This window comes from Heteronotia binoei, chromosome 3 (assembly GCF_032191835.1).
Source record: "Heteronotia binoei isolate CCM8104 ecotype False Entrance Well chromosome 3, APGP_CSIRO_Hbin_v1, whole genome shotgun sequence".
Lineage (NCBI taxonomy): Eukaryota > Metazoa > Chordata > Lepidosauria > Squamata > Gekkonidae > Heteronotia > Heteronotia binoei.
The window spans coordinates 85554782-85581629 of NC_083225.1; the positions used below are offsets into that span (position 1 = coordinate 85554782).

Genomic DNA, 26848 nt, shown 5'->3' on the forward strand with positions numbered 1-26848 from the left:
TGCCTCGCCCAGCAACAGGGGAATAATAAGCAGGAAAAATGGCTACTGCCCCGCCTAGCAACAGTGCAGACCACCCCAACAATAGGACGGGGGGAATGAAAAGGGCCCCAAAGCTAGACCCCCTAAATGGCTTGCCCAGCAACAGTGCAGACCACCTCAACAATCAGGATGGGGGGACTGAAGAGGGCCCCAAAGCTAGACCCAATATTTCCAGCTACAGAGGGGGAACAACCCCCAGGAAAAGGCAGAGAAAAAATGCTGGCTGAGCTAAAGAACCCAGCCAACAGCAAACTGCCACGCCAAAAAGCACTCCCGCCGCCTCCACGCAGCCGAAAACCTGGTGCTCTCCGTCTGTCAACTCCCAAAAGCGGTTGCGGCCACCAGGAAACTGGCACCACTGAGCTACAGGCCCCTCCTCTGAAGCTCAGTCGAGGGATTGCTGCTGCGACTTGCCGCAGCACGAAAACCAACAAGGCAAAAGGCCCCATGCTGACAGGACAGGAGGGGCTCATCCAAGCTATCCGCCCCCCAAGCACGAGGCGAAGACTGGGAGGCAGAAGTGGAGACAGCCATTAAGGCGTGCCTGCTTTGCCCTAACCTCCCATAATGCCCTGCCCGCTCCTCCTCCTTACGAAGGGGCAAAACGGCCCCCGGAGACAAGGCTGTGCAGCCTGCCTCTGGGTGGGAGCCGCAATCCATTAAGGTAAATTATGGGCTTTTTTACCTTTTCCAAAAATATGAAATGACTACTTCTGAGCAAGTGAGTTGTACCATGTTTCCCACTGGTTGGAATTCATTCCTCTTGTACATGGTGGATTGATTTCAAAGCTAGTTTTCTAAAATGTAAGTGAAATCATATTGCTATGGCCTTTCAGGTACCATTCCTGCCTACTTGAACTGTACATGTTACTTTTCTAACAGGAAAATCTTCTCACTGTACAGAGAATGTAATATGCAAACAGCCCTGTGTCCTGGGGTCTTTCTGCAAATGTTTGGATTCCTACAGCGTTTGACCTATGAATTGTTGAAGTCCATTGCAGTGTTGCATCCTCAAACAGGTTGCTAAGCAATACTGAATTAAATAAGGAGAAACATTTTGTTTGCTGTCCTGTATGATTTAGGACATACTTTGCAGAAAATTGTAAAATGATATGGAATTGTGGAGAAATAACTCTGGCCAGAGGGAAATCTATGGCAAAAAAATAAGCAAAACATAAGTACTGAAAATTTATTTATTTATTTATTACTTTGCATTTCTATCTCACCCTTCCCAAAAATGGGCTCAGAATGGGTCACAACAATAATTTTGGAACTGGTAAAAGGTGAAGAATTGTAAATTAGTTACCATAAGTATTTCAGAAACATCCTGAGCTTTCGTATAAATGGCTTGAATCGTTTCCTTTTCCATGGTGTAACATATGATGTTCCATTATTAATCAAGGGGAGGGGTTGCTGTTCATATTTGCGTACAAATGAAATTAAGTTTCAGGATCTCTAGAACTTTGAGATATTTTTCATTGAATACTGAATTCTAACTGATAAAACAGATAAGTGATCATAAGGAACAGAGGGTGTATCCAACCATGCTTGGACTTATCCCCCTATGATTGCAGTTCACCTCCATTTGCTTCTTGGGATTAATGGACCCTTAGCACCAGAGCAAAATGGGGTATGTATTGGGAGGGGGCATTGGTGGAAATTGCTGCCCCCTCTTCTGAAGAGAGGTCATTAAATCTTGAACTACAAGGCTGGATATTTTCCAGTATCTAGAACAGTGGGTGGGCATACAGATTCCATCCACATATTTTTATATAAAACAAATTTGTCTTGGTATAATTCAAGTTGTTTAGAGTCAAAGAAAATGGAGATTGCATGCTCATGAAGCAATCAAGAACAGATGGTCCAAGGCAAAAGTGTTGCATAAAATGAGAAGAGCAATTGCTTCAAAATGAGGCCAGGAATTCTCTAAATGCACAGAATGCAAAAAAATCTCAGAGTAAATTAAATACACACAAATAATCTAAAACAGCAATAATATCAGCAGCTGGATTTGTATTCAGAAAGTCCATCAGATGCCTTGCAAACAGACATTAAAACCACTTATGATACAATGAAAGAGAGTTGTCCTGGAAACAAGGAGTTGCAGAATTTGGTTTCAGAACTAATAATCAAAGCAAATAATTAGGAAACCCTAAAACTAATTACAAGGACTGCCTCCATGGAAAGCTTTCCAATACTATAACCCATTTTGCAATAATACAAATACTGGAGTTTCTAAACTCTTCATGTGACCAGAAAGCAAAGATGGCAATGGGTTTGTATAGTATACCCTGCAGTTGTGGACAGGTTTACATTGGGACCACATAATGTAGCAGTGTTCTCTCTTAGCCTCCAGCTCACACATTTTTGTTTTAGCTCAGAAAGGATGACCCCAGAGCACACTAATTCATGCAGTAGCTTACAAAGTAGAATTTTTGCTCACAAGACACTGCAGCTTAGAAGGAACACTGTATAGCATCCAGACAAGAATAAAGGAACATGAAAGACACTGCAGACTTGACCAACCTGAAAAATCAGCACTTGCAGAACATAAGCCTAACTTAAACAGAACACAGTATCTTATTCCAAGACATTGTAATGCTGGACAACACATCCAATTATCATATCAGATTATACAGGGAAGTCATTGAAATCCATAAACACAATTTCAACAGGAAAGAAGAGAGTTTAAAAATGACTAGGGCATGGTTTCCTGTTTTGAAAAACACAAAATGTTCTACGTCTTAGAACAGTACTATAGATAAGATTAGAATTTCAACAGCCAATCCATATGCAAAAGAACCTCCTCAGGGAAGCTCCTCCATTAGCATGTCACAGCCTGGGAAACTTCTATAAGATTAGAGCTTTTTCACACAGCCTATGTATTCCGGTATGGAAGGTGGTCAGTTACTGAACAGTAACGGGTTTCTGCTGGCATTTCAGTCAGACCCAACTCAGTAACTGGCTGCTACCGGAATACTGTCACCTTTTCACACAGTCCCGCGGCTGTCCCGGTAGTGAGGCATGCCTGAGTCGTTACTAACGAAGAGCAGCTTCTTCCAGTTTTCAACCCCTCCTTCTGGGTTAAAATTGGTATGGGGTGCTGTGTGAAATGTCCATTATCTAAACCGGGAGCAGTTTTTGCGCCCTTTTTCGCCCGCTGGCATGCGATCGGCGCTTTTTTTTTTTTTGAACGTAAGTTTAGGAGTGGAATAGCGACGTATCACAACAGCACCACCATAGCATCTATTTTGGCTTTCTTCATTATTTCCCAGACTCCACAGTTTTTGCACATGCTAGCTTTGATATGTAGGATGAAATCCATAATACTTTCTCACAAGAAACAAAAGGTTAAACTGTCATCATACTCCTTCAACAACGTCTCACAACAGCACCGCCATAGGGATGCCTGGGCTCCATTGAGATGCCAGAGATCACTGCCGCTGAAACTTGGTAACAGGTGCCCCATTGGAAACACAGCTCAAGCAGGAGATCAGGGCACTAGGCGTTGGTTTGTCACCTGTTGCTATCACTTCCATGCCATACGGGAGTCAGGGGAATGTGATTAGTTTATAGGTGACTCTGAGGCACATTTTTTTTTGGGGGGGGGGCTGTTGCCACCTGGAGAGGGGTTGCCCATAGGGCAGCAGGTTTTGGTGGGAGAACAGACCAACAGTGATTGGTGAGACAGATGTTGCTAACTCAGCCTGATGTGCAGCCATCCATGCCCACAGGCTATTGGCTGGAAAGTGACTTGTGCCAAGCTGCAGCAGGTATAAATGTCAGGGGGGGAAGCTACAGATTTCTGTGGGTTGTAGTTGGTGAGTGGTTTGTGTGGAAGGCTATTGTTCTATTAGTTCTATTGTTCTAATAGTCATGGTTTCCATCACAACAGTATTGAGACTTCTTATGGAGGTGGTGCAGGTGATGGTCAGTGCCACTGCTGCTTTGTCCAAAGTGCTTCTGTGCCATCTATCTATGAGGAGCAGGTGGAGGAGGAGGAGGGCAGCAACTGCAATTAATGTGCCAGTCGTAAGCCCTGAACCCTCCAGGTACAGCAGGAGGGCATCTATGAGGGCACAGTTACCTGTCGTTGCTGCCCATACAGTTCCTAGACACTGGTGGGTGAAATCACGGAGCAAGGACTGGTGGAACAGCAATGTAATGGGCACCTGGACTGATGAAGACTGGCTGGAGAATTTAAGGATGTCTCAGGCAACATTCTTTGAACTTGTTGGCACTCTGAGGCACCGTTTGGAGCGGCAGGACACACACATGAGGATGACAATTCCAGTGGAAAAACGAGTAGGAATTGCCATCTGGTACCTAGCCAACACAGAAGTATTTAGAAAAATCAACCCTAACCCTAACCCAAAAAAATGTGCCTCAGAGAAACCTACAAACCAGTCACATTTCCCTGACTCCCATGTGGGCATGGAAGTGATAGCAACAGGTGACAGACCAATGCCTGGTGCCCTGATCTCCCGCTTGAACTGTGTATCCAATGGGGCACCTGTTACCAAGTTTCAGCGGCGGCGATCTCTGGCATCTCAATGGAACTCAGACATCCCTATGGTGTTGCTGTTGTGAGATGTCGCTTTAGCGCTCCTAAACTGACGCCCCCCCCCCCAAAAAAAAGCCGGAGATCGTGTGCCGAAAAAGGGCGCGAAAACGGCTGGCACTGGTGGAAGTGAGATAAAAGCGTAACAGTGTGAAATGGCTCACTTCAATCACAGAACGCTACCGGAAAAAAAACCATGTTTCTGAAAACTCCCATCCCTGTCTTGGATTACTGCAAGGCGGCACAATATCGATTCCCTTCCGGTTTCCACTGGTAAGTGTGAAAAGGGCCATAATGACCCAGCGCTGCCACACTTTCCTGAGTAGATATAAATTACCCGTCTACCATCTTTTCACTTTGACACCGAGAGAACTCTAGCCTTCTGTGTTATACCTCTGAGGATGCCAGTCACAGCTTCTGATGAAACATCAGGTTCTACAATGCCAAGACCATGGCCATACAGCCCGGAAAATCTTCAACAACTAAAGTTTACTGTTTGCTTCATTGTTTGCTTTGTGGCAGTATTGTTGGGGGGGAGGGGGGAGGGAGATGGACTATCCTGGATTTCCTACAACAGGCTCTGAGGAAAGGCAGTAGTAATCAGAAAGCCCCCAGGAGAACCTGTCAGCAGAGAACTGTCTCCCTCAGAGGTCAGTGGCCATCTGGTGGGATTCTCGCTGGATGGGGCCAGCAGTGGGCAGGAGAGAGCAGAATCAGCCAGTGGCATGCCAGAGACAGAGTGTGAGCCAATCCTGCATGGCCCACATCCAACCAATAAAAATCATCAGATTTGCCACCATGGTAGTGCTTTTATTTATTACTGATGACTAATTGTTTGATCTTTATACAATATTTGGCATTTTATATCTGTTTGCCACTTTGGGTGTTTTAGGCTTGCCAGTCCCCAGGTCCCAGCATGGAATCCCTTGGTTTTGCAGGCTCCTCCCCACTGCTAACCAGCTGGCCAGCAGGGGAAAGCCCCACCCCAACAGCCACCATGTGCCTTTAAACCTCATTAGGCTTAGAAGATGATTGCAACTCTTTGTGTTTTGGAACATGTGTGTGCCTTTAAATCTCAGCAGCAGGATAATGGGGTGGGGTGAGCAATCAGCCACCAGTGTATGAAACTGTGAGAAAGGCAGAGAGCAGAGTTATATTCTCTCCTGAAGTCATTTTTATAGTAGAATGGATAGAAAAGGGTTCACTAGAACCTATGGGATGGAGGAAACCTGCACCCCCTAGGCTGCTCTCCTTTCCTGTTCCTGTCTGAAGAAGTTGGTTGAAATACAGCAGATTGTTACATTCAGTAACTCCCGTGAATAAATTGCCCAGTGAGATCACAAAACTGTGGGCTTTCAAACTCAGTTTATTTTGGCTGCTTTGTGAGTATGTGTGCAGGTCCCTTAAAAAAGCCATGCTTGGGAATGCTTCCAAAACCTGATAAGGGGACTTGAGGGGATTCCACTTTCATTTAATGGCACTGCAGCTGCCAGGGTAGGCAAAAAAAAAAAAGGGTGAGGGAATAAAGACTGTATTCAGGGGAACTTTATTGCTGTATGTTTACATATTCAGGGAATGGGAAAGTCTCCTTTCTCCACCCCCAGAGTTCCCAGATGTTTCCTGAGTTGGACCTGGCAACCCTAGGTATTCTTTTTTAAAAACAAAAATGTTGGTTATAAATAAATGGTACATGTGTAAACTGCAAGTATTTAATGAAAGAATGTATTAAAGAATCAGCGAACTCAATTCAGACACCACAGCAAGTAATGATGAAAGAAGATTAATTTTAGCTTGGCATGGTATCTGAATTGACAAATCATTGTTCCCTTTCAGCCTGCAAATCAGAATTACCAGTTAACTAGTAGTAGCAGCCATTCCATATGGCTGTTCCTGAGGGAGACAGTGAGACTGTGAAGTGCCTCATCAGCTCTGCTGGGATCAGCTGTCTCCTCCTCTCCCAGAACTGTCTTCTGCAGTACTCATTCCATCTGGTTCTTTTGGAGTAGTTATACGGGTTACCTAAGATTTGGTAACTGAATTGGCGTGTTTTCTACTTCTTTTGTGTGCAGTGCATCAGTTTGGTCAGCAATTAGAGCATATGTTTGTAAATTACTTAAAAATGGGGGGGGGGGGGTTAGCAGGAATGCAGTTCCAGATGATTTGGCATCAGGGTCTGAGGCCTAATATGCAAATGAGCTCCTGCTGGGCTTTTTCTGCAAAAAAACCCTGCACAAAACAATGGTAATATCAGGGGGTGTGGCCTAACATGCAGATGAGTTCCTGCTGGGCTTTTTCTACAAAAAAGCCCTGTTTTTTATGCTAAAGCATACCTAAAGTTCTTGTTTTCTACTCTGATTTAAAAGAACAAGTGAATAATCTCTAGTAATAGACTTCCAGGTGAGATCATGCATTAAAATAATATAAATAACAATTATTTGTGTAGTATAGCATTGCCTTTTAAAATAAGTAGCTACATAGCAAAATGAAGTGTAATAGCATAGTATCAACATTGCACTCCAGAGCATCTTTTCAATCTGACTCTCTATGTTAATTCTACTGAAGCTTCACTTCAGTGCCATGGATCTTACTGGCTATTGTTTTATTTTAACAACTTTTTAAAAAAGCAATTGGCTATGCAATATTTATGCTTATAAATCATGATTGCTATTAACTGTTGTAGCACATGGAGGACATCATGCCATGAGATAAAAAGAAACAAATGTTCAAACTATGGTTAGCTTTCTCTTGCACTCCCACTGAACATTATTTCATGTATTTCTGCTTCTAATATGTATGCAGATTTTATAAACAGTGGACCAATCATATAGTTTCTTCTGGTCTCTTGTTGTTAGCAGTGTAATTAACCTCCCAACTAATACATATAGATAAGCAAAATGACACTCAGGTTGCCACTTCGTTATTTTTGATGCATGTCAGTATTTGTTGGAAAAGTAACATGTGAATGGACTTTGAGCCTTGTTGCAAGTTCCATATGGCTGTGTTTATCCCTGTGTTCCTAGCCCAGACAATAAATGGAAGGTTTTCAAATCAGCAGCTGGAGGTTTAGTTATTACATTATCCCCAAGGCCCAAGGTGTAACACCAGTACTACAGTATTGTTTGTAAAATATATTTCTCATTGTGTTTTTGTTTAGCTGAATCATAACTGTGTCTTTGTTAAGCACAAGTCTAATGAAAATTTTTTGACTTTGACTCTCCCATGCCATTTGACGCTGAAAATTATATCAGCATTACTGTTATACCTTGATGAGAATTTGGGATGAGGTAGGGAGCAGAATATGTGGAAGTGATCTATCTGCTTATTTCCTAGTACACCAAACTGATACATGATGTGAAATGTTAACTTTTGAGAGTGCTAAAACATTTCTGAGTGGAACCCGTAACATATAACTTTGTATAACAACATATAAATTGTTGTGACCGATGGGTCTGAATGAAAAGAATGCTGTCCACAGACCTCTGTGTGACTGTTTTTGTTTTGTTTTTAAATTCATCTCAGTCTCCCCTGAAATGCAGTTGTAAACTAGGAATGCAGTGACTGTAATGAGACATGAGTTTATGTTTAAGAACACACAGTTTAGCATTTCTCAAGTGCTGCTGGCAAGATGATAACATTGAATTTACTCGTATTCTAAGGCTTTACTGTAGAGACTGCAGATTGCAGATGTGTTTATGTTTCTCAGCAGCAACTAAAATCATGTTCTTCATGCATTTCTAGATTTTGATCATTTTAGCTTTTTATTGAATTTTGCAGACTACCATGAGATCTGTTTCTCTGTACTGAATTCTTTGCTGTTAAAGAGCCATGTTTTATTAAAGAAACAGGTGAAACAAACAGTAAATCTTATCCTTATTTTGTTAGCTAAAAGCAATCTATTCTGTAACATATTTAGGGAATTAAGCTAGAGTGCACTTTGCTTCCACTATTTATTTTAATGGGATTAAACTAAATGTCATCTTAGTGCTTTACTGTGTTACTGTTATTCTTTATAAAGCACCATTGTCATACACAATGTGTTACAGAAATTTGAGGAGAGGACATTTTCCATCACCATCTCCCCCTCCGTCTAGTTTCTCCAATAGGTACTGCTGCATTAGCCATCACTAATGTAGGGAGCTAGGAAATTCTTGGTTGAGTAGGGTTGCCAACTCTGGCTTGGAAAATTCTTGGAGATTTTTGGGTGTGGAGCCTGGAGAAGGCAGGGTTGGGGAGGGGAGGGACCTGAGCATGGTGTAATGCCATAAAGTTTCCCCTCTGAAGCAGCCATTTTCTCTAGGTGAACTGATCTATGTTATTTGGAGATCCGTTGTAATTCCAGGAGATCCTGGGGGTTGGCAATCCTATACTTGAGTAAAGAGAAACATGGAAAAATAATGTTCTGTACTGTCAGCACACTTCAGGGTCAGGAAGGCCCTATTTCCCCTGCTGTTCTTCATGGTCTCTGTATAAGCTTGCTGTAGTGACTGTGCATAGCCTCACTTTGGAATCTGCTAGAGCTTACAAGACTTTGGGCATCATCTCCATTTACCCCAAGTAGAGAGTTCCAGCATGCATTCTTAGAGTTGAGAGCAGACCTTCTTTCCCTGTTCTCTTTTGTCTGATGTAGCAATACCCTTAGTAACTCTTGCTTGGATCATTGGAACTAGCAAAATTCTATTCAGGTCTCATCCCCACCCCCCCATTTCTGGCCTTGTGGGTGCGATGTTCAACCTTCTGGCATAGTTGACAGCCTTTCAAAAGATCTTGCAGTGTGGGGGAACCTGGCTTCCACCAAATAGCTATGACTTTTCTATTTGGGTGAATAAGTTGAGTCCTGTTCTTATAAGAAATTAACGAAACGTCATTTCTTCTGCTGTACAGCAAGCCTTTTGGAGTAGGTCCTATTGACATCGCAGCATGCGTCAGTCTATTTTAATATAGTTTTCCACCAGACTGATATGTTTGATATTGACCAATCTGATATTTTTGATTATTTCATATGCTCCAAGTACTGGATCCGCAATTTCAAAGCAGTACTAGGAACTAGGAATCCAATTCTTTGACGTTGAAAAAAAAAATACCCTTTGGAATCTAAGAAGAAAGAGAAGGAAGAGGAGGAGGAAGTACAAAAAGCTTCAGGAAGATGTGGTGATTCAGTATCTCATGAGCACTACTGCTAAAGGCAAGAGGAAAGAGTCACTGGAGTATTTACATTAGGTATCTGTTCTGACTCTGCTGCTGAAAAAGGTTCAGCACCGAGTACATCCTTTGCAGAAGAGTTTAGATCATGGATATATACTTAGTGTGTCCATTCTTGGAAGGTAAATTGCAAGTTATTTCCCATGAAAGCATGGGACTTGTTTCAGCTCTAGGGTAAGAATTTGTTCATACCACATCATTCATTATTACCTCAGTTCAACTGAATTTTCAATTCTGTCATGCCAAATAATAAAAAGCATCCAGATCTGCATAACAAAGACCTGTATTTGAGCCTACTGGAGTTAGGGTTGCCAAATCCAATTCAAGAAATATCTGGGGACTTTGGGGGTGGAGCCAGGAGACATTAGGGGTGGAGCCAAGATCAAGGCTGTGACAAGCATAATTGAACTCCAAAGGGAGTTCTGGCCATCACATTTAAAGGGACGGCACACCTTTTCAATTCCTTCCTTCCATAGGAAATAATTAAGGATAGGGGAACATTCTTTTGGGGCTCATAGAATTGGACCCCTGTTCCAATCTTTTTGAAACTTGGGAGGTATTTTGGGGAGAGGCACTAGACGTTATACTGAAAATTTGGTGTCTCTACCCCAAAAAACAGCCTCCCCAGAGCCCCAGATCCACACGGATTAATTCTCCATGATTTTCTATGGGAATAAATCTCCATAGGGAATAATAGAGTTCCCGGCAGACATTTCCCTCCCCTCCCCCCGCTTTCTGATGACCCTGAAGCAGGGGGAGGGTCTCCAAACCAGAGGATCCCCTGCCCCCACCTGGGGATTGGCAACCCTAGCTGGAGTGGAGAATGAATGCAGGGTCAACCTGCATAACTTTTAATGGGCAGGTATACAAGAACCAGACTGCCTCTCTCAGCACCATTGTTGCATTCATATCTAGCAGAATGAGACACAGAGATATATCTAAAATGGAGACCAGAGAAAATTAAACATTATAAAAGTGGGAGCCTTTTTCTCCTTCTGCAGGTAATACCCTTGTGGATTGCAGAGCTGCATTGGAAGGGTGGTTTTGAAAAGTGACATGGAACCTACTCTTTCCTAGCATCCTAGAGACTGCTTTGCATGTAACTTTCTCTCTATGGAGAGAATGTAACGTGTGAAGTGGCCCTCAGTAGCACAGAAACTAAAACATCTACATCTGTTTTTAAACCTTACTTGTATTTGAACATCATTTAGGTTTAGTGCAATTCTTTAAATAATCAGGCCTCAAATACTATAGACTGTCTGTTGATGGGATGTGCTCCTGCATCACAGACTGGCTATAGTTTAGAGACACTGTCTTTGATCAATGTAACAGTAATTCTTCCAGTAAGCAAGAAGATTTTTGCCAAACCAATGTGTGAGAAAGCTGGCATTATTCCCAAAATGAAAGGATAGCTTCAGACTTCTGCTTCAGTTTGAACAGAGTATGTCAAAAATGCCCTCATGTTGCTGAAGATTTACTATTGATATTTAAAGAGATGAAAGTCCAGCAAGAGGATGGCATTTGATTTATGGGGCTTTATTTGTGATATGTTACTTCTTAAACCATTTTACATGGAAAGTGCAAGTATCTGAGTTGCCCTTTAAAAATAAATATCAAATAGTATTGCTGTTGTGATACTCCTGATAATTAACTGCTGTTTTTTATCTGTCAACCTGAATGCCAGTATATGCTTATCATTTAACATATGTTGCAGTGGGCAATCTGAATCAATGCCCCAAACTCTGTTTTATATACAAATATTCTGATATAATCTGCTATAGCCAGGGAAGTTCACTTTGACTGCCAAACTGGGATGCTTCCCTGCCCACTGTATGGTCTAAGGATATGCCAGTTTTCCTTATAATGTTTCCCAGATCTGCTTTTCTCTGTTCTTTTTGGGAAGACCATGATCCAAGCACATTATCACACTGTCTGGATAGGACACTGTGCATCAAACATTCTGCCTGCATTTGTGCAGTGTTTTCCCCATCAGATTCTTACCAATGCCATTTTTCTCACCATGGTAAATCACACCCCCCCCCCCAAAAAAAATTAAAAACTTTCCCCTTACATTGGTAATTGCTATATCACTATAACAATTGCTGAATTTTTAATCCCTCAAAAATACTCTAGTGGCTTATCAAGTTAAAAATGGGAATTTGTGACTGACAGAGAAAAATGCACAGAAAGCTCTTATGTGAAAGCCCTGTTGAACTATGGACATCTGTGTATTTGCAGGGACAGTGAATGTAAAACAGATAATCCCTGCTGTGTGGATGCAGCCTTGTGGAGAAATACTTTACTTTCAGTAACTGTCAGCCCTTGCTTCTGCAAAGTTCTGGACAATTCTTTAAGTGATCCTTGATGTGTAGAGGGATTACCAGTAGAAATGCATGATTTTCACAGTTGCCTCCACCATGTCTCTATAACAATAATGCTGGGGTATAAAAGTCAAGTGGGCCTGCATTATCAAACTATTTGGATTATTCCAATAAGTAGTCTGAAGGCTGTATTTGGGTGCAAACTAGTATGTTGTTACTATAGCAGATTCTTAGTATGCATTCTTTATGGGGGAAAGGAAGGGTTACAAACCAGAAGACCAGGCCAAGATTAAAATATAAAGTACCTTTTAAAATTGATCAGTATTTTACATGCTCTTTATATATGTCGCTTTGAGTGCTTTCAAATTGGGAAGGTAATCTACACAGTTTAAATTCTGAATTATTTATTTATGAGCTGTTGTCATGCAGAACTGATGTAGTAGTTTTGTGACTCCTTAGCATCACAAAAAGGTAGTTCCCCTTATCTTGGAGTTACGAAGATGCCTTCCCTCAAGTTAGAATCAGGTACAGTGACTCTAACGTGATTATTGTTAGCAGTGGTCAGTAATTCTTAAAAGATTAGCATGTCACCTCTTTAACTTCATTGTTTGCCAAAGATGACTTGCTCACTTTCCTTAGAAAATTCAATTGGCTGGTGCTACTGGTATTTCCTGATACATTGATAACTAGCTGCTGGTGGTAAATGTTGCATCACACTGCAGGGTGTGTGCACTGTGCAAACAGATTCTTGATGGACGAACAGCTGGTTTTTCTAGTTGTATACAGCCTGCTGTAGCAGTGCTCTCCATGTTGGCTAGCAGGAGAACTCCAGCCATTGCGTTCTGGACACGGTAAGATTTACATGTTTAATATGCCTGAGAAAATATTATTAACTTTTTAGACAAGGAACAATTGTTTCCTGTTATCCTGCTGGCCTATAAAATAAAAGGTAGAAACAAGTTTTTAAAAGATTGCTTATGTTAAAAGCAGCGTTCTTTATGGAAGCTAAGATGATCACTTTTCTTTACTTCCTGAGGTAAATGTACTTATAGCATTTTGTGAACATGTTTCTGTGTGACACCAGCATAAAGCAGAGAATTATTGTGGTAAAGCTAGCTTTTTTAGAGTGTTTCATTAGGAATAATTCTAGAATAGGTGTCATTGTTCAAGAAATATCCTAATTTTTCCTTCACTCTGTTTGGACTTGTTTTACAAATCTGAACAGGTCACACTGAAACGTTTGCTGTTTTATACAACACAGGCATATTACCATATTGCTTTCACTTTTAGCCATAGGCTAAAATCCTACCATAGATGAAAATTCTGAACAAAGAGATCTGCATCTAAAATTAAATGTCAAGTTAGAAATACAGAAAAGAGCAAGAGTCCAGTAGCACCTTAAAGACTAACAAAATTTGCGGTAGGGTATGAGCTTTTATAAGTCACTGCTCTGTATCTGAAGAATTTTCTACTGCTATAAACTAACATGGCTACCCATCTTGATCTTTTAAAATATAGTTATGTACATTTTTAAAAGCTCTATATTAATCAGAAATCAGGCTTTTATATTGTCCATTCTTTTTTTGGAGAATCCAATTTACATCTAAAGAAAGAACCACTATTTTATTGAGCAGCTAAAACACCATACTGTGGCCATGTTATATTTAGGCTTCCCAAACCTCCCGCTCTGGCGGGAGACTTCTGGGTTCGCAGCCTCATCTCCCGCTCTTCAAAACTCTGGAAGCGGGGGTGGGGGGTGGAGGGGGGGGGGAGAACATACCTTTAGGCTTCATGTTGTAGAGCTCCTGAGCCGTTTGCAAAATGTCTGCCCCTTTAAGGCTGGGCAGGAAGCAGGAAGCAGAAAGGGCTTCTGAGAACGGCCCCTCCCTTTCTTTTGCTTTCGTTTTCACAGGAAGTAGAATTGTCCGGAGGAAGATCTGGTAAGTGTGTGTGTGTGTGAGAGGGAGGGGGCAGGGGATTCCCTAGTTTGGAGGCCCTCCCCCCCTTTAAAAAGTGTGGGGGGAGGGAAATGTCTACTAGGCACTCTATTATTCCCTATGGAGAACGATTCCCATAGGGAATAATAGGAAATTGATCCGTGGGTATTGGGGGCTCTGGGGGGGCTATTTTTTTAGGTAGAGGCACCAAATTTTTAGTATAGCATCTAGTGCCTCTCCCCAAAATACCCCCCAAGTTTCAAAACGATTGGACCAGAGGGTCCAATTCTATGAGCCCCAAAATATGGTGCCCCTATCCTTAATTATTTCCTATGGAAGAAAGGCATTTTAAAAGGTGTGCTGTCTCTTTAAATGTGATGGCAAGAACTCCCTTGGAGTTCAATTATGCTTGTCACATCCTTGTTCTTGGCTCCACCCCCAATATCTCCTGGCTCCACCCCCAAAGTCTCCTGGCTCCACCCCCAAAGTCCCCAGATTTTTCTTTAATTGGACTTGGCAACCCTAGTTATATTACAGGCAACAACAGACTTCATAAGATGTTGTGGGTGGCCTAGGCAATAGCCAGTAGGTTATATTGCCCATGCTCATACTTGAAACAAGTTAAGGCAATAATTAGTAAATGTTTACTGGCTTTCTCTCAACTACAATTTTCTTTGAGAATGATCACTTGCATGACCTATGACCTCAAAATAGCATATTTGTATTTGGGATAATTGGAAGATATTGGTATAAATGAGTGTTTGACAGAAGGATTTTCTTTATTATTCATTTAAAACATTTTTGTGCTGCCTTTTCACATAGTACAGGATTTCTGTACAGGTACACAACGATTAAAATATTTCGCAACATCAGTATTTAAATTACAAATACATATAAATTATTTAAAATAAATAAAACATATAAGCACACAAACATGCAGGAGGGTTAATAACACTGGAGGAATAGCAAGGAAAAATTAAAAGTTTTTGACTGTTGCCAGAAGATGATGATAGAGGGAGTTAGATGAATGTGCTTGGGGAACAAATTCTAAAAACCTGGCACTGCAACCAAAAAGACCCTTTATTGAATTGCCACCTGTCTAACCTCAGATGGGGGGGGGCACCAAAGATGACCAAAGGGGCTGGGTAGGTCCATATGGAAGTTGATGTTCCTTAAAATACGCTTTTCCCTAAATCAGCTTTAAATGTAAATATCAGTACCTTGAATTTGGTCTGGAAGCAATTTGGGAGCCACTAGAGGTGTGACAAGACTGGTGCGATATGGTCCCTATGTCTGATTCCACTCAACATTCTGGCAGTAGTATTTTGTACCAACTGTACAAGGGCAGCCCTGTATAGAATGCACTGTGGTCATCTAATCTGCATGAGATTAGAGTATGCACTATAGTGGCAAGATCTTTCCTGCCCAGGATGGGCCACTGCTGCTACCTGTTTATTCAACAGGAGGCCTGAGTCCAGAAGCACTTTATTAAATACTGGGTTTGATGCATGAGGAGGCTCTTGCGTAGTGATTAAAGCTCTTTATTAGTGATTCACCAGAACATGTGGCAATATATACAGTTGGGGCAGGAGAAACCCAGCCCCCAAGAAGCAGAAACTCATCTGTGATTGTGCCCTTTTTGGATTCTTCATTAGAATATGCATCCTCATTGGCAGATCCTAAGATCCTCTCAGTCTATTGTGATGCACCTCAAGCTCAGTCCTATAGCTCCAATTAGCCAGGCAGGAGTTTACACACAACATGTCCAAGCATGGCTTCCTATACATAACACACCCCAAGAATATGAACCTGCTCCTTTGGGGTAATGTGACCCCATCCTGAACTGGAGATATCCCAATTCCTGGGTTAAACCTCCTCTGCACCTGTAGCACCTCTGTTGTGTCAGGATTAAGTTTCAGCTTGTTAGCCCTCATCCATCACAAAACTACCACCAGGCATCTATTCATGCTTTGCACCGCCTCCTTGGGATATGATGGAAGTGTGTGTGAGAGAAAGCTAAGTGTCATCTGCACATTTGTGGCATTTCGGCCCAAATCTGCTGTCTGTCTGTCCCAGTGGCTTCATGGGGTTATTAAAAAGCATGAGGGACAAGATGAAATCTTTTGGGACTCTGAAGACCTGAGGTCAAGGGGTTGTGCAGCAGTCCATCAGCATTACACTCTGAAACTTACCTTTACAGTGGGATTGAAACAACTGCAAAATAATGCCTCCCAGTCCCAACTACAAAAAACAGTCCAGAAGGATAGAATGACTGAAGGTATCAAAAGCCATTGAGACGTCCAGAATTAACAGGGTCACATTCCCTCTGTCTGCCACAAGTCACCTGCCACAAGTTATTCACTAGGGCAATCAAGGCCATATCAGTTCCTTAACCAGTCCTGAAACCAGACTGGACTGGATGCAAACAATCCATTTTACTCAAGAATAAACTATGAGAGTTCTAATCAAACTGATAAACTCTGTTTTCCCATTTAAAGCATTATTTCCCCTAAAGTTAAAAGAAAATAGCATCTGAGAAACAAGCAGTGGATTAAAGACACTGAGAAATATAGAGAACAGAAGTCAACAAACATAATCATAAATTGATACATTCTTATATTTTGGAAGCACATGTTAGTTGCTTATAAAGTATCAGCTCAATCCTAAACCTTAAAGGTAAAGGTAATCCCCTGTGCAAGCACCAGTCATTTCCGACTCTGGGGTGATGTTGCTTTCACGTTTTCATGGCAGACTTTTTACAAGGTGGTTTGCCATTGCCTTCCCCAGTCATTTACACCATAACCCCCAGCAAGCTGGGTACTCATTTTACTGATCTCGGAAGGATGGAAGGCTGAGCCAACCTTGAGCCGGCTACCTGAACCCAGCTTCCACTGGAATCGAACTCAGGTCATGAGCTGAGCTTGGGCTGCAGTACTGCAGCTTACCATTCTGCACCATGAGGCTCCTTTTGCTGTTATTTAGTCATGAATGAGTTCAGAGCAGCCCTCCTTGGGTTCTGATTCTTGTTTTATTTATTTTATTTTTATTTATATTTGAACTTATATCCCGCCCTTCTCACCGAAGTGTCTCAGGGCGGCTTACAACATTGTAATTTACATAGATTCAATTTAAAAACATTTACATAATACAGTTAAAACCATAATTAATAAAACAGAAATAAAATAAAACCAGCGGTCTGCAAGTACATTTTTGTTCCATCCAGAAGGTTTTCTCATTGTCAGTTAGGTGTTATAGGCCTGCCGGAAGAGGGCTGTCTTACAGGCCCTGCGGAACTGCCCTAGGTCCCGCAGGGCCCGCACCTCCTCCGGCAGTTGGTTCCACCAGTAAGGTGCCATTATTGAGAAGGCCCGATCCCTGGTGGATTTTAGGTGGGCCTCCTTTGGCCCGGGGATTACCAACAGGTTTTGTGAACCCGATCGTAGTACTCTCTGGGGAACGTGTGGGGAGAGACGGTCCCTAAGGTAGGCAGGTCCTAGGCCATATAGGGCTTTAAAGATAATGACCAACACCTTGTACTGGATTCGGAATGTTACCGGCAGCCAGTGCAGATCCCGGAGCCCCGACCGAATGTGCTCCCATCTTGGGAGACCTAGTAGCAGCCGGGCAGCGGCATTCTGCACTAACTGCAGTTTCCGGGTCCGTCACCCGGAAACTGTTTCCTCAAATGTACTGTCTCAGTATTTAGGTGCTGACATATCATGAGCAGGGCAACAGTGCTTTTAGTTGCTGTCCTATCTCAGCAGAAAAACCAACTGGCAAAAAGACACAACATCTAGGAGATAACAGCATAGCAACTGCACTGCAGTTCATAGCAGCACTGTTGACATCCACCACTTAGGAAGCATCATGTCAATAATGGTCCCATGTTGGTTCATGTTGGCCATATTAAGGTTGCCAATCCCCAGGTGGGGGCAGGGGATCCCCTGGTTTGGAGGTCCTCCCCCTGCTTCAGGGTCGTCAGAAAGCGGGGGGAGGGGAGGGAAATGTCTGCTGGGAACTCTTATTCCCTATGGAGATTTATTCCCATAGAAAATAATGGAGAATTGATCTGCGGGTATCTGGGGCTTCGGGGGGCTGTCTTTTGAGGTAGAGGCACCAAATTTTCAGTACAGCATCTAGTGCCTCTCCCCAAAATATCCCCCAAGTTTCAAAACGATTGGACCAGAGGGTCCAATTCTATGAGTCCCAAAAGAAGGTGCCCCTATCCTTCATTATTTCCTATGGAAGGGCATTGAAAAGGTGTGCTGTCCCTTTAAATGTGATGGCCAGAACTCCCTTTGGAGTTCAATTATGCTTGTCACAGCCTTGATCTTGGCTCCACCCCCAAAGTCCCCAGATATTTCTTAAATTGGACTTGGCAACCCTAGGTCATATACAGAATCAGCCTGAGCCTGCCATTTCACTCTGATGGTGGTATGCCCTCCTGAAGTAATCCTGCTCCCCCCCCCCCCAACTCATTACAGGGAAAGGACATGGGAAATACAGCACCCTTCTCTACAGGAAGTACTGTGGAATACCCAGTAAGAATCCTGTAACTATGATATTCATGAGAACTCTATAGATGGGGACTTTATAGGAAGGGATTAATGTCTCTTTCAAAAGTCCAACACTCAAGAAAGAAAGCATGCCCACTCTGGCATGCCCATCCAGACACCACTACAGCTCATTTGGATGAAGAAAACAGCTCAGTCAAGTGTATAGTCCCATAAGAGGAGGAAGAATGATGGTGTCTATGTAATAGTCTTTCGTTATTATTCTAGGTGGGCTATAAACCTTATCAAAGGAGACACTGTAAAACCCTCTTCCGAAGACATCTTTCCCACACAGTCATCATATCACTGAACCATCACTGAAGTTTAAAACTTTTGGCTCCAATCCATTTTGAGAAGTATCTTTTTTCCTTTCTGTCTGAACACTTTTGGGGTATAAATTTAGCCTTGAGAACATAGCACTTTGTTTCAGCCGTTGAATCCAGTATCAATATTAGGCTCCAGAAACTAGCTTCTAAATCACCCTGTTTGTCATATTTTATATATATGCATGCATGTGGGACATCACCTGGGGGAATTAGAATGCGCTCCTCTCAACGTGCTCTCAGTTCTGCCCTGCTGTTTTTGCTCTGGTGACAGGTGAACACTAGCGCGACATTAGCAGAAAATATTTCAGTTGCACTTGTAAAGGGCTTAGGTGTTTTCCTATGAAGGTTACAGAGTGGCTTTAGGATTTCATCCTAAAATCTGATTATTATGTTGTATCAACAGATCATTTTTTGGTTCAGTAATTAGCAGGGCTTTTTTGTAGAAAAAGCCCAGCAGGAACTTATTTGCATATTAGGCCATACCCTCAATTCCACCATTGTTTTGCACAGGGCTTTTTTGTAGAAAAAGTCTGGCAGGAACTCATTTGTATATTAGGCCACACCCCTGACACAAAGCCAGCCGGAACTGCGTTCCTGTGCATTCCAGCTTTCTTTAAAAAGCCCTGATAATTAGTATGACTGTATGCTCTGTAAATGGTGAAGCAATCAGATTACTCTTTTGCTATGAATTTAAGTGTAATGAAAAGTGATTTTGCCTCTTAATTTTATGCATCAACTTATACATGCACTACATGTCAATCTTTAGTTAATTCAGCTCAAATACCTTGATGTGTAAAAGACAGAAGTGGTTGGAGTTGGCCTTTGCAAAACTCATGTACTTTAATTTTAGTAGAAAATGTGTTAATCTGTGTTATTAAGTGCCATAAGTATCTAAGATAAAAGCTGCCAACATGCACACCATTAGATTTTACTCTTTAGAAATCCCCATGCCACCACTTGATTTATACTGCTTGATCAAAACGCTGTTCATGGCAAAATATTTTGTTTTCATTTTCAGGCAGCAAGATTCTGGGAAATCTCTGTGGTTTGACTATGCTGAATGATTAACTCAAGGACAATCTGTGAATGAAGACCAGCATGTTCAGGAATTCCAGTCAAGCTGTAATGGACACTTAGAAGTCAATAAAATGATCAGATTCCTTTATGAATATGAAGCAGAGACTCTTCTGATAAAGACAAGCTATTTGGCTTAAATGCACTAATTAGGTCCTCTCAGGTGATTTGCCTGTATCTGTCTCTCCTTTGTGACAATGTGCCTTTGAACTCCAGAGCACAGATCCCCCTCATTATAAAATCATCCAACTGAAGAAACATGTCTAAAAATTTGGAGATAATCAATTTGTCATTTTTATTGGAACATGAAAAGGAAATAATACTGGGGGTTCTAAAGAGAGATGAGTACTTGAAAAAAATTGAAGAGAAGAGAATCAGGTAATTTTAATTTTTTTCTTTGCTGTTTTTAGAATTTTATATTTTCAGGTACTGGCATTTAATTTTAGTAAATTTATATCCTGCTTTGAACTATTGCAGATCAAAGTTTTAGGGCCAAACAGACTGCTATTTCTACACTTGAAAAAACACGGGGTGGAGAAACAAGATTACCTGGTTCCACCATGCTGTGGCCTTTATGACATTTTTAAATGGGCAAATTCAGTTCTAAAATGGTGTTAACATCCACATGCCCAACCCATGGATGGCATAACTTCTACTTTGGTACTTACACAGCAATCCTTACCAGGACTGCTCAGAATCCTACTCAGCTCTATTCAATGGGGCTCTTACCATGGTAAAGTTAATTTCCCAGCAACCTGAGTTGTAGGTTGGGCTGAAAGATTTTTTAAAAAGATTTTTCATGATAACAGCTTTGTCCCGAGAGCAGAAAATGTGCAATATAATTATAATTATTTGATTATCAGTAAGAAAAAGATCCAACTGCTGGGACTTCAGTATCTTGGTGTTCATCTTCAGTATTCTGTGCAGTACCACATTGGGGACTGTGCATGCACAGACCTGCAAACAGAGAAATTTCTAGCTTCTTAGGAGTTCATAGGGCATCCCTCCTTCTCAGCATGTGCTCAGAGTGCTTCCTGCTGAAACTGCGCTGAGCAAAAGAGGCACTATTTTACCTTCATTCTTCTTTTGCCGCCATACTGAGAGGAACAGTATGAGGCAGAGATGCTCTGTATTCTTGGTGCTTGGGGGGAGGCAAAGTGAAAGGGCTTCTAGACCCACTTGTGAACCTTCTGATGGCACTTGGGTTTTTTTTTTTTGGCCACTGTGTTGGACTGGATGAGCCATTGACCTGATCCAACATGGCTTCTCTTATGTTCTTATGAACAGTTCTATCTTCACTCTCTTCTTTCTGTGTTTTTCCTGAGTGAATCTTTGCTGGAATGCTCTCCTTTGGCTGAGTTTGATCTCCTCTTTCTTTGCTTGTTAGTGCCTCTACGATGGCCAAATTTTTTTTTGCTTAAGAAGTGCATGCAATGCGACATGAAAATACCCCATGCAGATGAGCATGCCCTCTGTGTGATGTACCTGGGGGAGCCTCACTATGTTGGTTTTTGCTGATTTTTCCAACAGTTTACCTCCAAGGCCCAGGTAGACACAGCATCTTTCCTAAAAGCTGTTTTATGGGACTGTGCCCTTTCAAGTTCTGATAAGCTGGTAGCAAAGTCATCTGCTCTGTGCTAACTCATACTGAGAGTTGAATCTGTAGCCTCGGCCCAATTAGTTCTGACACTGGATTCACATCAACATCCCAGCAGAGCTCCTCTGAGCCCCCAGCAGATAAAGCACATTCAGAATCCAAATACCCAAGGAAAACCTTGGCTCTGAGCTGCCCCAAGCTGCCTGGCAGACTGTCAAAGACTCTGATCCAAGACTTTCTGGAACTGATAGTTTTGGAGGATGTCCCATCCCTGGTTCTGCATACACCTTCAATGTACTTTCAGAACCCTATCAACTCTGGCTTGGAGGTTGAGCCCACCTCAGTTTGAGCAGTTTTGGTGCCAATGGAGAAACTGCTTCCACCTCCTCCGTTATTGGCTCCAACTCAACAGGACAAGTGGATGATGCCTTCTCAGCCATTTTCCCCACAACCCTGGTGGGGTGGTCTGTCACAGTTCCCATATCCCTTGGTCTGCTTATCCATTTTGCCTTCAACAGTGGAGTGAGCTGCATCCTTTGGATCTGATCTCTTCATGCAATCAAGCATCAGCCTCCATTTTGATCCTGCACTTTCGCCCTGGAACTCCTTTGATTACCTAGGAGTGATTATCTGATTCCAACCTGGAGAAAGACTACTATTCTGATCTGGGTTCAGAGCTAGCCACTGACCCTTCCCCAGATAATATGGCAACAAAAGTGGGAATAACTTAAAAATAGGTAAGAGAAAAAAAGGTGCCGCTTCCATGTAAATATGTCCAAACACTATCTTATAATGACTAAACAGCACTGCAAACACTTAGAACATTAAATTCTTGAGTTGTCCAAACTTTACAAAATACAGTAATAATCCACAGAACAAACAAAGCATGGAACGAACAGTCTAACCCAAAAGTCCAACAGGTAAAGATCAAGACTGTGATCCAGTCATGCTTTTCTTTTCCCAGGAGGATGTCTCCCGTTCCAGCCACTGAAGAGTAGGATTCCACTCTAGGACAAGAGTCCAGGTTCATTTCCAAGACATGCAGCTAAATGATCATTTCTGGAATATTAGGACCTCGTTTTCAGTGAAAGCTTCATATTCATTACAAGACATCTCATAGATCCAAAATTTCCGATTCTATAATTTTTCCCAAAGTTTAGAACCTTTTGGCCTCAACAACTGCTGAAATCCCCCTGCCAGGTTGCATTTACACCCTCGGCAGAACTGGTTCTTGTGTAGGTTCAATACACTGCATCAGGCCCAATCTACCCATCTGTCTTATTTCCAGGACTATTGTTTGGTCCTTTCTGTGGTGGACTTCAGATCTTAACTTGCTGGTGGGGGTATCATTTGGGATACAACTCCCTACCCCCATAGTGTTACACGGATCTTCTTAGGTTGTGGTGCACATTGTAGGGATGTCACTGCAAGGGGTTTAATCCAACCATGAAGCTATTATTGGGGAGGGACGGTGGCTCAGTGGTAGAGCATCTGCTTGGTAAGCAGAAGGTCCCAGGTTCAATCCCTGGCATCTCCAACTAAAAGGGTCCAGGCAAATAGATATGAAAAACCTTAGCTTGAGACCCTGGAGAGCTGCTGCCAGTCTGAGTAGACAATACTGACTTCGATGGACCGAGGGTCTGATTCAGTATAAGGCAGCTTCATATGTTCAATATATGTTCAATATGCACATCAACTTTCTTGAACTAAGAGAAGGAGGAAAATAATAAAAAGAGATTAGATTTATACCCCACCCTTTACTCAGAGTGGCTTACAAACTCTTGCCCTTCCTCTCTTCACAACAGACATCCTGTGAGGTAGGTAGGGCTGAGAGAGCTCTCTGAGAACTGCTCTTGAGAGAGCAGCTCTGAGAGAACTGTGATTGACCCAAGGTCACTCAGCAGCTTCATATGAAGGAGTGGGGAATTAAAACCAGTTCTCCAGGTTAGAATCCAACACTCTTAAACCACTACAAGGGCCAGATCTGACATAAATGGGACTTTGTTGGGCTGGGACATGCATGCTGTAAAGTGTTATGCCAGGTAGTGGAGATATACTATGGGTATACTATGAGAGTGAAAAGAGCCCACCCATTTGAGGAAGAGAGTAAAAGTCCTGTGAGTAAACAAACCAGGAGGGAGAGTTTTGCTGCTCTATCCAAGCACCCAAACAGACTTAATAGCCTGGCTGTCATGAACCCTGAGGAGGAGGAGCTGGAAGGGTTAACAGACTAGGAAGAACCAACAGCTGGCCCATCAATTACTGTCTTCACATTCCAGGAACCCATGCCAGCTGTTGATAATCAGTCTTCTCCAAGCTCTCCCCCTCCCATCTTAAGAATGTGCAGCCCTCTTCGGAAAACACTGGCAGAATGCAGGCACGCCAATGCTTCCGATCTCTTAGCCCTGAGTACTAGGAGAATTACTGCCACCCAGGGAGCAGGCTGATTGAGGCTCTCATGCAACTCACGCCTGGGACTTGGCAACCGCATGGAAGCAACGAGTTAATTCCCTGGCTTGAATCCATTCTCCTTCCTGATTCCAATTCCTAACCGGTTTGAATTCCTTGGCACCCTGACCCTGACCCTTTGGCTTTGGACACTGACTTCTGCTTCTGGTTTGCGATTTTGCTGTGGTAACTCGGCTCCTGATTGACTTCCTGAACTTTGGACCAGCTTTAGACTCCCTCCTGCCTGCACCCTGAGAACGTGACACTGGCTATGGATGAAGATGAGGTTGTTTGTTCTGAGAAACAAACAATTATTTCAAACAACAGTTTAATGATGTATGACTTGTGCTCATCATCCCCATTGTGCCAACCTGGAAAATCTGAGGAATTGCACTTCCTAGCTGCCCAGATGCATTTAATTGCTAGAACATTGCAGGAAATCCATGAAAACCTAGTATGATTACAACTCATATCTCAAGGACCCATTGATAAAAAGTCTGCTCAACAATCAGGAGCTGCTGAGAACATATAGGAAAAAAGACTGCGAGAGAGATCCAGATCTAACCCTACAATACAAAGGGAAATATGCAACTGTCCCCAACAGGAAATTAAAGGAGGCTGTCTCCCTAATTTATGAGCCTAACGGTCTAGTAATCAATGTCTTCTCTTATTGAGGCAGACCATCAACTGGTAAACCAAGTGTTGGGACAGCAGATGCTTGGCCTTAAAAAAAAAACCAGACCATATCCTGGTGGATTGTTTGGGCCATTAGGTTGGGTTATGAGCATGCTGGTGCCATTTGCCCTCTATCCCTTCATTCCACTAGGACACAAGCCTCATCTATAGCATTCCAAAGAGGCATCCCATTGCTGGAGGTCACTTGGTCCTCAGAGGACATGTTCATCCACCACTACACAGTCAATACAGATTCCTGGATGGATGCCGCCATGGGAAGAACAGTCCCTATATTTCTGTATTCAGTTCCAGGTGAGTAGCTTGGTACTCTCTCTAATGTGGAACTTGGCAAAGATAACTAAAGATGAAAACAAGGTTGCACTTACCTGTAGCTGTTTTTTGTCAAGTTGTCTTCTGTGCAGGCACACATTCCCTCCCTCCTGCCCTATGTGAGCTCTCTCTGTGGCATGTGTTTTACACCTCAGGGGGGCTTAGAGGTATGGAAGGTCTGAGGGAAAATGGTTCCCTCAGTGTGGTTTCAGTGGGAAGTGCTCTGAGCACATGCCAAGGTAGAGAGTTGCCATATCTACTCCTAAGAAGTTAGAAATTTCTCTCTGTTGGCAGACCTGTGCACGCACAATCTCCAGTGTGTGCCTGCACAGAATACTACTCAATGGACAACAGTTACAGGTAAATGCAACCCTGTTTTGGTAACTGAGGAGTTAGCAGGTAGCTGTGAGGTTTTCATTAAGGGTCTGGCATTAAATGGCAAGTTGAAATTGACTGTTGGTTCTTTTTCTTTTTCTTCTTCTTCTTCCCTTTGACATCATAGCAGGTTGCTGCCTTTCCAATGCTTTCATTATTGCACAGATCTTATTTTTAGGGATTTTTAAGGCACATTTTATAATTATTGCTAGCTAACTCACTGTTACAGTCAAAGTTCATAGCATGCCTTCCCTGTTGACTCATGGATCAAATTGCTGTAGGCTAAGATGATTGCCGTGTTCTTTAATATTTAATGGAGGGGCATATTGTTTAATCAGTATGCTCCATTTAAAATGGCTTAGCTTATTAACCACCACAGTGCAGTTTTTTAGTGGTTTATGTAGGATACAGTGCAGTAATTATGTTTACATTCTCCTTTTCCTCCCTCCCTCTCTCTTTTTAGTATCAAAAGTTCTTTGTTAAAGAAAACTGGTAATTAGTATGGAACATTAAGGGATGGTAAAATTAACAAGGCCTAAATGAAATTAGCATGCTTTTCCTGTCAAGCTGGCAATATAACAAGATGGTTGCTATTCAAACAGGACAGTAATACAATACAAATGATAGATCCAACTGAAAATTACGCAGCAGTGAAGTTGTTCTTGAGTTTTGCAGAAGTCCTCTGTTCTTTTTGGGATATACCTAATACCTAAGAAGATATACCTAATAGGTAGCAAATTAGGCTGTGCACAGGAGAAAATGCCCATTTGCAAACCCGTACATTACAAAATCAATATGACTAACAACTTGATCAATTGTGTTAAACATCCCATGGATGGATGGAGTGGGCTGTTAGAAGCCTGAAGAGATTGTTGACCAGGATACAATCTGTGAGCCTGAGCATATGATGTCAGCAGATTTGCATGGCAGGAAGAAAGAGGAGCAAGTAGGAGAACAGATTCTAAAGCCCTATCAATATTTAGATTTTGGTAAGACCTTTTTGTTATCCCAAACTCTTCCTTTAGCTATAACCTTCTTTAGTTCTACCTCAATTTAAAATAGCACTTGTATTTATCTGGTTATCTGAGTTGCCAGTTGTTCTGCCTTATGAAAGTAGTACTACAAATAAGGTAAGTCAGTTCCTGGAAATTTGAATCTGGTCTGTAAAACCTTGGTCTGCTTACTCTTTTTATCTTTATTTGTTGAGGCCTTTGTTCATCTCATGAGTATGCTTGGTTTGCTAGTTATTAATCTCTTGGAAATTGAGATGCAGTACAGTTGTACATGACATAATTCTCCATTTCAAGTTGAAATGCCAACATCTTTCAAGGTAGCCAGGAAAGAGGTAAAACTGTTAATATGCCATCTCCTTAACATGTATTTGTGCAGCATAATTCTCTGTTTGAAGGCCTA

The 26848-nt window shown here is 42.2% G+C and overlaps 1 protein-coding gene across 1 annotated transcript in view; it reads left to right on the top strand.

Annotated features, from left to right (window-relative positions):
• Window positions 1–26848, top strand: part of SYTL5 (synaptotagmin like 5) — a 178374-nt gene that overhangs the window by 53389 nt on the left and 98137 nt on the right. The window contains exon 2 of the mRNA XM_060234113.1: window positions 19955–20388. Within this exon, the coding sequence (XP_060090096.1) occupies window positions 20270–20388 (119 nt within the window). The 5' untranslated portion in view covers window positions 19955–20269. The remainder of the gene's footprint in view (window positions 1–19954; window positions 20389–26848) is intronic.